Genomic DNA, 13542 nt, shown 5'->3' on the forward strand with positions numbered 1-13542 from the left:
CATCTGCTGAGTAACTAAATTGATTTTTCACTGGTAACTATTTTTATTAATTCAGAAGGTTTCCATAAGGGCAGTAAGAACTGACTTACATATGATTAATTCTTCATTATTGTGATTGTAACCTAAAATAAGATTATCTTGTGGCATACCTATTGACTCAAATACAACTGTCGGAGTTTTACAGTCTGCTTAATATATGTAGTCTTTATTTCAGCATTCCTCAGTCGAAATCACTTAGCAGCTATTTGAAAACACTTAAATGCGCTACTGCCACAGGAACAACACTGTAACTTACAAGTATCTTTGACATTGGAATGTGGAATAAACACCACAGAAGTCGACATAAGAGAAATAAGAAGCACAATATTTTAAATGTCATCTTAATTTATAGTTACTAGAATTAAATTTACTTTCTTGATTTCATTTTAAAAATTAAAAAACTAAGAAACAACGAACCAGCAACTGAACACAGAAAAAAATTATTATATTTACTAATTAGTGTTACAACTTAGCTTCTCCTGTATTTATCCTGATTCCTTCAATAATATGAAGTATATTGTCGAAACATGCCTAACAAAATGAATTAGGTTAAATTACATCTCATAAATTAAACAAATTATTGGGATATTCTTACAAATAGCCATTATAGTTTTGAATTATACTATTCATTGCATTGCTTAATACTTACAGCATGCAGCTTCTACAATATCATTTCTACTCAAGTAATGCATGGAGAAAACACATTAATATCAAATATAAAATCCTGAAAACCTGAAGCAACTGCACTTTCCAACAATAGATATAACTAACATCTGTTGCAGAACTGCTTGGCACTTGTACAGTTTTGTGAAGGATTTTTGTTGTAGATAAATATTTTTCTACAATTTTTATTATGCACCACTCAGATATTTTCTGTAATTATACTACAAAAAGTCCTTTCATATTCATTAGAGAAAGGCAATTTGTTGCCTAAAAGAATGCATAAAAATTTCAGCTGTGATTCATCTGCCTTCTGACACATAAAAAAAGCAACGAAATACCTATAATTAATGGACTTAGTTCTGCAAAAATGCCTAATAAAATTCTGAGTGCTCAACACATTAGTTTTGTTAAATCCTTAAATATGCTCTTTTTGCAATAAGGAATGGTCTTATGCTTCAGCATTTTACTTTCATTTCATATCTCAATAATGAGGACAACAGCACAGCAAAGCCTTTAGGAACGCAACAAATTTCCATTTTAACATCGGCAAAATTGACCGAATAAGGCTCCCAATTTCCATACACAGCAAAACCACAGGACTTCATTTTTTCAGCTACAGGATAACAACTTTGTGACATTCTCCTCTTTTTTTTTTTTGTAATTTTGTTGTCCACTAGTCTTAAGTAGAGAATTTCAACAACATACACTGAGCTCTGATACAGGGGGTTTTTTTCCTGAAAATATGCATAAACTGTGCACATTTAACAAAATTCTTGCATTCAGCATTTCATGCAGACTCAAAGTAGCAATCAAGACTTGTTTACTATGATAATACACTGAAAGGTTTCTTTTTAAAGACCATGCAGCAGAAACATATTTAAATGCTATTGTAAGCATACAAAGATCTACTCCTCTACTGAGATATCAAGCAACAGGTAATGAGAAGAAAATGAGGGTACTGTCAACAAAAGAGAAGAAATGCTATCTCAAAATATAGAACAAATTCAGTTCAGGCCCAAAAATCTATCCACATGGGCTCAACTGCAAAATGGAGAGTTACATTTCTAATTTGCTGTAAACTAACTGGCATTGTATTCACTATTCTTATGAAACTGGACAAGGAATATTTCTTAAATGATATTTATAATCAAAATTCTCAATTATTTTTAAAACAAATTTTAAAGAGGAAAAAAGTAGTACATTCTGTTGATGGAAACTGTAATCTGTACTGACCTATGAAAAAAGTAAAAATCAAAATACATTGGGCATATTTGGATGAATAAAATGAATGTGTCTCAGGATATTGACATTTTTTAAGTGGAAGGTTTAGGAATACATGCTTTGCTTTTACATTACACAATAAACTAGAAGAAATTAATAAACGGATATATAAAAATCCATATTACATTTCCTTTAAACATCCATTACTTCTTCCTAAATCTGTTTTAAGATGAACAAGACTTAGAACTTGTATACTCTACCCCTGCATCATTTCAATTTACCTTTTTATGTAACTTGACATACTAAATCCCAATTCCTTTTTCTTTTTTTTTTTCTTTTTCCTAAGCATGGATTGTTGGACGAAAGGACAAACAATCTAATAGAATATTTCACAGTGTAACTTACGCAGTTCTCATTATTCTCTTCCTCTCCTATTAAGAACATTGCTATACTCCAGTCACATTTACATTACTCCTTTTTAACACATAAGTTTAATTTTTTACCTTTTATTTATTTTTGGCTAAGAAATGAGGCATAAATAGCAATAAGACAGTACAGAAAGTACATACAACTATACTGCAGTTATCCTGCAGTAAGTTTTCCACTGAATTGGATTGGCATTCTTCAGAAAGATCATATTTTAGACAAAAGTGCATCTTAGAAAGCAACAAGTTTAAATACAAAGCAGCAACACAGTAAGGTGCTGAAAAAGTTTTCACTCTGCTGTAATAAAAAACATGACTCACAGAATAAACAGGAGATTTCACATACAATCTTTAATAGGAAGAGTCCTTTAAATGACATTTATGAACAGAATGACATAACCAAATTTTAACTTCTTCCTACAACTTCAGAAGAATAAGTAGAGTTTCTCATGAAAAATCAGTAACTTTCAGCATTTCCTCAAAGGTATGTGAGATGATAGGAATGTAGGTAAGACGAATTTTTCAGAAACTTAAGAGCAAAAGGTACACTGAATAGAACAATTCTATAGCTTACTATGTGATAGCTACAAATTAGACAAAGACATTACTCCTTAAAAGAAGAAAATCAGAACAAGTTAAGGACTCCAGAACAGAAATTGCAACTGTGCCCTCACATCAGTACATAGCAGTTCAGAAAGAAAAGCTTTTACATAAAAGACAACCTACAGCTGCAATCTAAGGCTTTAAGCAGTTGCAAAGAATGAAGTAATGCAGGGTTAAAACTAATAGCAAATAAACAACCAAGTTAAAAAATCACTGTCCCAGCAGCTTTTGATAAGAGTAGTTTAAAACCGTCTTTTCTCCCTTAAGCACAACATGGTGAAAGCAGGAGAACTGTTTGGATCCAAGTATTACTTGTCTGTTTTCCAGAACTAAGCCTGTATAGAGTGCATTGGATTAAGTTCTTAGGGGCTGGGACTGTTCTTGGTCTGTGCACTTACGGCGAAGAGTAACTGAGGCCAGTCCTTAACTAGGATGTCAGGGTAATAAGTAATACTGGGTTAGTGGTGTGCAGATAGTAAATACAAACAGGCAAGATGCTGCCATGTTAACATACCTCTTGTACGGAGCGAGCTGCTGGCTTGTCTTGATGATTGGCCAGTATTAAAAACGGCAAAGTACATAACTGTGGGTGCTGGAGAGCAGAATGCAGTTCATTCCTAGCAGTTTCTAGATCATCTTCAGAGGAGGCACTGTCTAATACAAATATTACCCCTTGGGATCCTTGGTAGTAACGACTCCAGTATTTCCTGATATTGTCAGCCCCTTTCAAGACAATAATAAGAACTAATTAAAACAAGAATAATTAAACAGATTTAACACTTGCATTTGAAAATAACCCTTACTACTTGGAACAATCAAAGCAATGGACTAAATTTTCTCCTAAATAATTATCACTGAAAGAATAAAAAGGAAAAAAGCAACCATAAACCCAACACAAATACAGAAATGTCAATTTAACACTGTTTAAATAAGGAAGGAATTTGACTCAATGCAGTTGTCATCCCTGAAAGTTTCTGCTCCATTAATGAGTACTGGCAGAACTACCATGCGTTCAGTGACAGTCTAATTCTATACCTTCTCACTGAAATATCTTGGTACTAATACCTAAATCTTTGCCCATTCTTTTTTATTTAGCCCTGCAGCTCCTTGCCATAACCTGTAGCTTCTGTCATGGCAGTTGCTCATTTCTGAGCATGATAAGATCTTTCAGTTCACCTCCAAATCATGAGGCAAACACTTCATAACTGGCGAAAAAAGGTGTCAGGAAAGCCTATTAAACTAATTAGATACCTAATGAGGAGAATGGTGATACAATATTGAGTTGAACAGTGAGTGAGGAGCTATGGTAACAACATGCAAAGGCATTCATTTCACCTACTTTTGCTCTGTGAACCACACTAAGGATTCTGGAAGACCCCAAGAGTAGACACATGAGTGACTGTACAGGCTTATGTGCCACAGTAATTTTTAGGGCACAGTTCAGCAGCACTCAGCCATCTCAACAGAAGTCAAGCAATAAGGTTATCTACAGAAAGCTTTTGTCTCCCCTGGAGAGCAGCATTTGTTGTAACATTGAGGTAGGGAAAAAAAAATTGTATTTGACAGCTGTCAAACTAAAATATGATTTGGATATGGGCTATTCTTTGTATGTCTGAATCCAGTACGACACTCATGGGGACTAACACTAAAAAGTGAACAGCAGCAGCAATACTCCAGAAGAAAATATGACATGTCTGCGAGAGAGTGATTTGCAGAAATGTGCTGAAGGTATCCTTTACAGACACTTTTCTTACTTCGAGATAGGGAGAAGTGAACTTTAATATAGACACAGATACCAAGTGCTGATAATAATAAAACTCCATTTTTTAGTGAAACAAAACTACACAAAAGTTCCAAGCAACATGTAGGCACAAAATGAGAATATAATGCAACGTAATTACTATAACATTGATAAGATACTTAAAATATCCACTTAATGTAGACATTGTGCAACAGAGAAGACAGTCACTAAACAAAGGTGAAGAAACAAATATCTAGAAAGGAATTTACACCATGTACTTCAGGCATCCAACTCAAAGTATTCAAATCTCGCCCCATGGAGTTACTATCTTCTCCGTACCGGCCACACTGGAACCTTAACCACTCCAATTTAGGTGGCTAACAAACATTGCGAACACACACTTTTTTCTACAGAGAATACTGAAGTAATACCTGAACAGTTTTTTTTCTGCAAGAGATCTAAAGAGTTGATTACTTAAAGGTAAATGGTCATGGGATTTAGTAAAGACCTTGCTTAATTTCTCTATTAATTTAACCAGACTGAAAGTAACAATGCACAAATAGGACAGGTGTTTCATTTATTTTATCATCAACTTATGAAGATCAAATACAGAAGAGGGACTGCACTGAAAGCTAGTTCTGATTCGGTACCACCAGAATATCTAACAATTGTACTTGTAAAGAATTTCATAGCATCTGCTAGATGTCACAGTCTTTCCAAACAACCATCTATGTCAGAATGAAGTACGCAAGTTGTCAGAGGGATACTATTTACATAGCCACACACTGCAGTCTTAAAGGCATCTGAAGTATCACATTACTTTAAAAAATGGTAGAGAATCATTTTCAATGAATTTAAAGGCCAACACCACAATCAGTTCTTTGAAAGTCTTTTTTTTCTTGTAGCAACATAACAACTGTCTTCAGCCAGCTACTTTCCAATCACATGTCGCTGCCAGACCCCGAGTTTTATCTTTGCAACCTTACTATTTCTAAAGAGAAAAATTGTGTGGTCAACTGCAGAGCATTTGACCCCTTGTATACAGGCACATGGAAGAAAGCATCTCACAGATCCCTACACGGGACATTGGAGCCAGAAAAGCAGTATGCTCATTTGTTGACCTTATGGTCCTGTCTTTTTGGTCCAGGTTCTTTGGCGGCTCAACATTGTATCTCCACATCAACTGTCCCAAAAGAAACACCACCAAAGCATTGTAGTCCTTTTCTCTCCAGCCCTGGCCAGACATCATGGCATAGTTATAAGAACCAACTAATAATGTCCAACAAGACTTGGTGTTTCCTTTGGGATCTTCCATTACAATAATGACCTGTTCTGAACTTGCTTACATTGCAATTCTGAGAAAATCACAGCCTGATGTTTAAGAATAAAAAAATTTGCACTAAGCAGTCAAGAAAAAAGAATGAGAAAGTGTGTACCTTGGGGTGTTATTTTAACTCATTTTTTGGGAAATGCACTTGAAAAATAACTCTTGGCACCAACAAGCTATCAGCAACTGGAAATCACCATTTCTACAAGACAAATACGCTTAGATTCTTTTGCCTTAACTCTTCATATCTAGGGAGCATAACCTGCTCTCATCTTCTTTCTCCAGAGCATTAGGTAGTATGTCATGGTGTTATCCTGGGCAGAAAACGCTGGCCTGTGAATAGTGATCCAGCCATCACACTTTACAGCATGACAAATTCAGTCTTATAGAGCAAGCAGTTGTTTTTAAAGGGGCAGTTTAGCACAGACTAGCCTATGAACTAACCTTTTCATCTATTCCAAAGGTTTCTAAGACAGGGAAATTCAAAGTCTGAGTTCTTCAGCAATTCAGAATGTAATGTGCATCCATTAAACATCCTTTGGCTCTCAGAGACTGCTGAGATAAACCTTAACTTGGGTACCTTAACTGGTACCCAAAATGTCCTTTCAATAACACTCAAGACACTCAAGCATTCATTAGGTTTGTCAGCCTAATATCATGTGTTTCTCTAACAGCTTTGCAAGCACATGATTCTTTCTTCAACCACTCTGTGCCTAAACTAAGATAAATAAATATATATATATATATATATAAACTAAGATAAATAAATAACTCAGGTAAAAATCTCCAAAACATCAGAAAAACATAACAACAATTCACATTAGAGCTAAGGAACGTGGGGAACGTGCTGTGCGAAAGTTCACTAAAATGTGACATTCAGCGTAGTATTTTCATCAGATACAAGCAAAAGCCATGACTCATGCCTAGGCGTATGAATTGTTTCCCTCAGTAATGAACCCACAGGAGTGGGTTGAGTCCTGTGATGTGACTAAAACATCCCATTTACAAATAAACTGGGAAAAAACCAAAACAAAACAACAACCCACTCTACAACACAATCACACTACTTATTAGAAAAGACAGTATTCAATCAAACATAGGCTTGAATTATTTTTTAAAAGAAAAAAAAACCCTCTCCCTCCAGAGAAATGAAGGGTGCTGTAATTAATAAACCCCAATCAGTCAACATTACTACAGGGCAGTTTTATTCAACTAACTGTTCAAAATTTTAGTAAGTTTTCATCTGTAGTTTTTTAAATATCAAATAAATTCTTTTGATTATCAGCCAAGGGTATAGTGTGTCCATATTAACACCATTTATGATTTGTATCAGTGTCAACAGTACCCTCTCAAATGTCTATTGGAAGCTGAAGGGAAGAGTTTGAGAGTTATGCGTAGTTTAATACACATCCAAAACAGTTCGCACAATTACGCACCCCTGTAAATATTACGCACCCCTGTAAATATTACGCACCCCTGTAAATATTACGCACCCCTGTAAATATTACGCAAATTGCAGAGCTGCAAATCTTCCTTTCAGCTATGAATACCTCTGTTTATGTCTTCATCCACAGCAGTTTGAGGCTACCTTCAATTCCCTCCTTTTCAGTACTTTCAGAACAGAACATAGTATTACAGAAAAAATCCACTGAAAGCAATTTAAAGGTGTCAAATTTGTTACTTGTCAAAGTTGCAGCAAGCCTCCAACAAAAGCACAATGAATATCACACAGTCCTTGCTTTAAGATAGTCTAGCCTGTGCATGAAAACTCTTGTTCACCTCAAAGTGCATCACAGCTTCAGAGAAGTTGTAGTCTCATATCCAGGAAAGAACTTTTTTTGTTCCCACCAAAAAGAGTTAACCTGGGGCCATGAAAGAATGCAGGCTGCAACCAGCTTTTCTATCACTTTAAATATAACATCTACTCACCTGAAATAAAGACACCTACTATTTTGAAGGTTTTCTAGTTGATAAAATATAGATAATTCCTCTAATGATATTAAATTCCTCTAGTGATATTAAAAAGATAATTCCTCTAATGATATTAAACAGACTGTTTCTAATTAGCAAAAATGTGAAAAGATGACAAGGAATGTGTCAATTGCACCACAAAATCTTTTTGCATGAAAGACTGGCCCATGGGTGGGGGAGTAAGAAGGAAGGGAAGGGAAAGGAAAAAGAAATCTCTTGTCTGTTTTTCAGAATCTTTAAATACACCCTACCTTCCCACCCCAAGAAAATCTTATGAAAAGAATTTTGAAATAACTTTCTAAATTTGCATAGGGTTTATAACTTCCCAATCATTTCCTCACAAGGAAAACAGATTATTTTCTTAGGTAATCAGGAATATGCCTGAAATCTTAGAAATCTTAATACATTTTTAAGAGATGTGGCTGCTCCTTATCTATCGTGGGCATACTCTCTACTTAGGTGTCCCAGTACTCCTCTTAAATAAATACAGCATACACATTTATTTATTTTTTAACACTAGCTAGTTTTTAAACTGTTAGCTTATTTTAATTACAAATAAAGTTATAAATCCTTTCTAGGATATCCGTTTTTGTATGTACATGCCATTTGTCCACACTGACAGACACACACAGATACAGAAGTTGTTATCACAGCCTGCTTTCTCTAGCCTTTCAGGCAGGGCACTCCTGCAATCATACACAAGGCATGGCAGCAAAACATTGGCAGTTTTTTTCCTGAAAGAAAGTTTTGAGATTGCTAGATCAGCTATACTCACAGCAGCAATTCAACAATAATCTGAACAAACATCATAAAAGAAAAAAAAAATTGAGGAATAAATTTTCTGCCTTTATATTCAATATGTACAAAAATCAGAAATACACCTAAGTTTACTGTGCTTCTTTTTATTTTTCTTATCAAACTGAAGTTTATGGAAATCATCTCTGTCATTTCTTGTCTGCCTTCCAGGCTTCCCCAGTGAGATTAATCTGGAAGCCAAGCCTGCAGTATTTTCCCTATTAGCTAACTTAAGTGCCATCTCCAACTATGAATCTCCACCTACTCTGATATTTAAAACTGTTAGAACAACATTTAGGCTGCAAGCACTTGGAAGTTTTAAAAACACTGTATTTACACTTGCCTGCAGAAAGTCACTTTGATCTACTTGAGTGTGTGTATATTACTACCATTTTAAAATAAAACATAAAATTTGAAACAAAAATTTCCTGTTCTTGTCAGGAACATAAAGTTCATTTTAAAAGTTCATTAAAAAACCTTACATATTATTTCAAAAGAAAGATAAGAAAATATGTGCCCTGCAATATGTTCTAACATTTATTTAAGCCAGAAGTCTGAAGCTTTAATAGTTTGCAACAGGTGGCATACCACACTAAACTGGACTTCATGTATGACAACCATTCTCAAAATCACCCCTGCTTCTTTTTTTTTTTTTTTTTTTTTTTTTTTTTTTTTTTTAAAGGCACAAACACACAGTAAGTCCTCTAGGGCTAGCAAAGAAAATCACCTGCCAGTTTCCTCTCTACACACTACCCCATCTCTGCCCTCCTTCCACTTCTGCTGGAGTCAATAACAGCCAGAATCTCAGAACCAGCAGCTCAACTCCCCAGGCTGATGGTTGCTGCCAGCACTCAACAAGGCTCAGATGTACCCTCCTCTGAGCTGCAGTCACATCTTTGGTAACAGTGCAGGTAATCTCAAATAAAGCTCAAAATGCATCTTATACGGCACTTAAGACTAGTAGGCATATAAAGAAAGGATCAAGTCTACCACAGCCGCTATTTCTGTCTGTTTAGCCCTTCTGCTCACTGGCTCACTAAAGTTTGAATCTGCTTTAGCCTTTGAAAGGATCAAGGCCTTTTCTGTCTAGAATCAAAAATAAAAACTTTTTTTCTGTTTGTTTGTGGAGGAGTTCATAAAATGTAGGTATCATTTCTGATGCTAAACTAGGTTGCTATACTCTACTCTTTGATTCAGCCTGAAGAAATGGAGTTGCAAGTCCAACAGGAGACAGAGGCTTTTTAGCAAAGGTTCTCCTTTTCTCTCCTCGAAACATCCCATTAAAAAGAACAAACAGCTCCCTGCCCCACAAAATATGTAACTAGGAAATTTTGTGGTTTGATTACCATATTGTACATAGCTTTGATAGGCACTGCTTGCATGGTTCCTACTTGTTCTGCATAGGACAGGCAGCAGGTTGTCTATTCACACTGAAAAAGCTAATTGTAGAAAAAGAACAGTATTTCCAAAGAACAGTGGAAAGATTGCTACGCTGAATCCTTATTGGAGCTTCCTCAGGACTCATGTTAACAAGATCCGTACGCAAGTGTAAATGATCTCTCTTATCTATGAAATGAAAAAACTATGTGACAGAGCCTGGGCTTAGGCACCATTTGAACAGCAGGCTGAGTATGATTGATAGCAAACAGATCTAACTTTAATGCTTTCAGAAGCTGAATGTCTCTGTGCAACTCACAGCTTGGACAGCTCATCAGGGTCATCTAAAAATTTCATCTGCTAAGACGTTCTGTAAACTGTTAGACGCAGCTATGTCGCAGATGGCATTGCATGTACTCCACAACCAGATTTTGTAGAGGTGTCAGCTGCCTTTTAGTCAAATACAGTACGGAGATTTTATTGCTTTGCGTTAGTTTGTCCCTGTGAAGATGACTTAGGCTGGCATTTACTTGTGGGATCGGTTTTCTGATGACTAACTAGATGAAATTTTAGCTGCTCTGCCAGGCTATGTTGCTAGAAGGGTGTTCAGTACTCCCCTCTACCTCCACAGAGCAAAGGAGGAAAGTGGTTTCCCATAACTATTTAAATTTTAAATTCTAATTAATAGCTCAACGTTATTTTCTCCCTCCTCTCTCATTTGTTCACAAGGTAGATACTACCTGACAAATGTTGCTGTCTTCTCCAGGGGTTCATATTTTCCATTCAACTTGGATTGCATGACAGTGTGACTCCCCCTCCTACTCTCTCTTCTTCTGCGCTCTTTACTTCCAAATTAAGGCAAAATCCGCATGCTTTGTTTAACCAATACTATTTAAAGTTAATTGTTCTCAAGCTCTCACCTAGACAATTAATTCAGCTGGCCTAAGGATGTGAATTTACTACTTTGGTCATGAAGCTTACGAAGGAACAGCAGTGGGGAGGACAGTTCTCATTTCTCTTTTCCTGGGCATGCTCAACCAAATGGAGACTTTAGCATCCCTGATACTAACCACCCCACCCTTGCTAAGCTCTTAACACATTTGCCTTAAATGAAGTTCCAAAGATCACTATACAACATGTTGATTGTCATGCTTGTGAAAAAGGCCTTTGGGTGGATTACAAAAACGTAACACAAACATATGACAATATATTTTAGTACATAATACAGACAATGTTACTAAACCCTGTATTGGGTTTTTAGTATTTTTAAACTTGGTAAGAAGAAAAAGAGCACATCCAGAATCATTCTTTTAAATTTGACCAGGTTCAGTACTTGGCATCTCACCTGTAGTTTCTAAGGCTGCATTTACAAGATAACAAGCTAAATTATAAAATAAATTTATTCTAAAAAAACAACTGTAAATTATTAGTTGACCTTCAGAATGGACCTAAAATCTTGGTTTAGGCCTGACTAAGTATCTACATCACAACAGACACTACGACTTCACATTCTGTTTTGACAGCATTACAACAGCAAATGACTGAATAAACACACTGAATAAATGGTGGTTTCAGGCACTGTGTCTCCAGGCTGGAATTTCTTAGAACCAAATAAAAAGCTTCCTATTGCCTTTGCACCTTCATTATCTGTCTTGAGAATAAACCTTAGCATCCCAAACTTCTTTCAGCAAAACACTGTTAGAACCTTTCAAACAACAAATGTTATCACCTGCCTTATTTTTCCAGTCTTTTCCCATTCTCCTGTATGTTCATTGTACACAATTTCATCCTCAGTTCCCACCAGAGGTTGCTGAACTGTAACAGGAAATCATTAAGTCCATAATTTCTTTCTCTACCATTACTCAGCTGAGTTGCATAATATAGAGAGATATTTCCAGTTATCCTGGTTAGAATACATTTTGAAAGAACATGGACTAGGGCACATCACATTTCCACATTAATCTAAATTACACGCATTGTTTTATGGACTAAATTTGTTGAAAGAAAATGTTGGGGTTTTTTTTTAATTTTTCAGGGAGCAGGAAGGGATTATTGGTATATCAAAACAGAAACTTAGAGAACGGGCAGTTCAGTCTGGTCAGTAAATAATGCAAGACCTCCTTTAAAAGTAATTCAAGCAGGCGTATCCTTGATTTGAAAGCTATATATATTCTTACTTATTTGGGATCAAATTCAGTGTTTTTAAACAAAATATTTATAAAATCAGATAAAACCCTTATTTTCTGGTAGGAAGGCACTCTAACTTAGGAAACAAACACATTAAAAAAAATCAGAAATAGGATTTTTAAAAAAAAATTCTTGTATCATGTACTTCAAAGAAAAATTTCTGCAAAAAGAGCACAGCAAACTTTTCTCCATGTCCCTAATCCTAAAGGCTAATCAGACCAGAAAGAGACAAAAGAAGAGAGACTGTTTTCATTACACTTTGCGTGAAAATTTACAATCCCTACAGAAACAAAGAAATAAAATCTGGCTTCATTAGCAGATCCAGAAAGCAACTAGCACAATAAAAAGTAGCACCATCTTCGACCTCAAGGAAGGATACTGCTTTAACAAAACAAAAGGATACTATATAGTCAAGATCTGTTTCACATAACTGCCTAACTGCTGAATAGAAGAACTTAAGCAGCATGCCTTCCGCTGTAAGTTTTTCAAATATTGGCTGTTAATACATTGCTGTAAGAAGACGTACGAAGCTTTCAGTTACCTAAACCTAAAAGACAATTTTAAAACCGAGTATCAAAAATTAGAACTATATAGAACTTCACCCTTTGAATAACATGCAACAACAGTGATTGTTAAAAACAGATGCCTTTCTGGATAACACCTCCATACTACAGTAAAGAGAACTTAGATATCAATACCATAACAACTGAAGGCAAAAACCAAGAATAAGAACAAAAACTTAGGCTTCTCTTCAACAACAGAAGTAGAAATTCCAAAATAAAATTTAGGTGTGATTAAATATATAAAATGCTTTATTTTCATACAGCAGCAAGAGAGAAACCATGCATACTCCTGAAAGTTCAAGTTCTACCTTCATAAAACAGTAACATGTCTCAACTAGAAAATTAAACATTGACCACCAACTTTTGGAAGAAAAACAAACTTTTGGAAGGTTGCCTTAGCTCCCTTACCTAGGCACTGAAAGGCTATCAGAATTGGCATTTTTCTCCAATATCTCATAGAAAAAAACAGATGATACCATTTCTAAGTACAGACATGTAAACACCCATAGTTAAAGGGAAACGAAAGAAAAACGTGGAGTAAAAATATTCTGACAATCTTTCTGTCTTTGGGAAGAGATAAATGGGTGAAAAAAACAAATCAAATATTCTGGATTACTTCAAGACATCCTG

The 13542-nt window shown here is 35.4% G+C and overlaps 1 protein-coding gene across 7 annotated transcripts in view; it reads right to left on the reverse strand.

Moving 5' to 3' along the window:
• ARL15 (ARF like GTPase 15) overlaps positions 1-13542 on the reverse strand; it is a 227988-nt gene that overhangs the window by 128428 nt on the left and 86018 nt on the right. For all 7 annotated transcript variants that reach the window (XR_012621585.1, XM_074812239.1, XM_074812237.1 and 4 more), the window contains one exon: positions 3466-3674. Coding sequence is in view for 6 of the 7 variants with exons in the window: in XM_074812239.1 (XP_074668340.1) it covers positions 3466-3674 (209 nt within the window). In the remaining variant the exon portion in view is untranslated. The remainder of the gene's footprint in view (positions 1-3465; positions 3675-13542) is intronic.

This window comes from Strix aluco, chromosome Z (genome assembly GCF_031877795.1).
Source record: "Strix aluco isolate bStrAlu1 chromosome Z, bStrAlu1.hap1, whole genome shotgun sequence".
Classification (NCBI taxonomy): domain Eukaryota; kingdom Metazoa; phylum Chordata; class Aves; order Strigiformes; family Strigidae; genus Strix; species Strix aluco.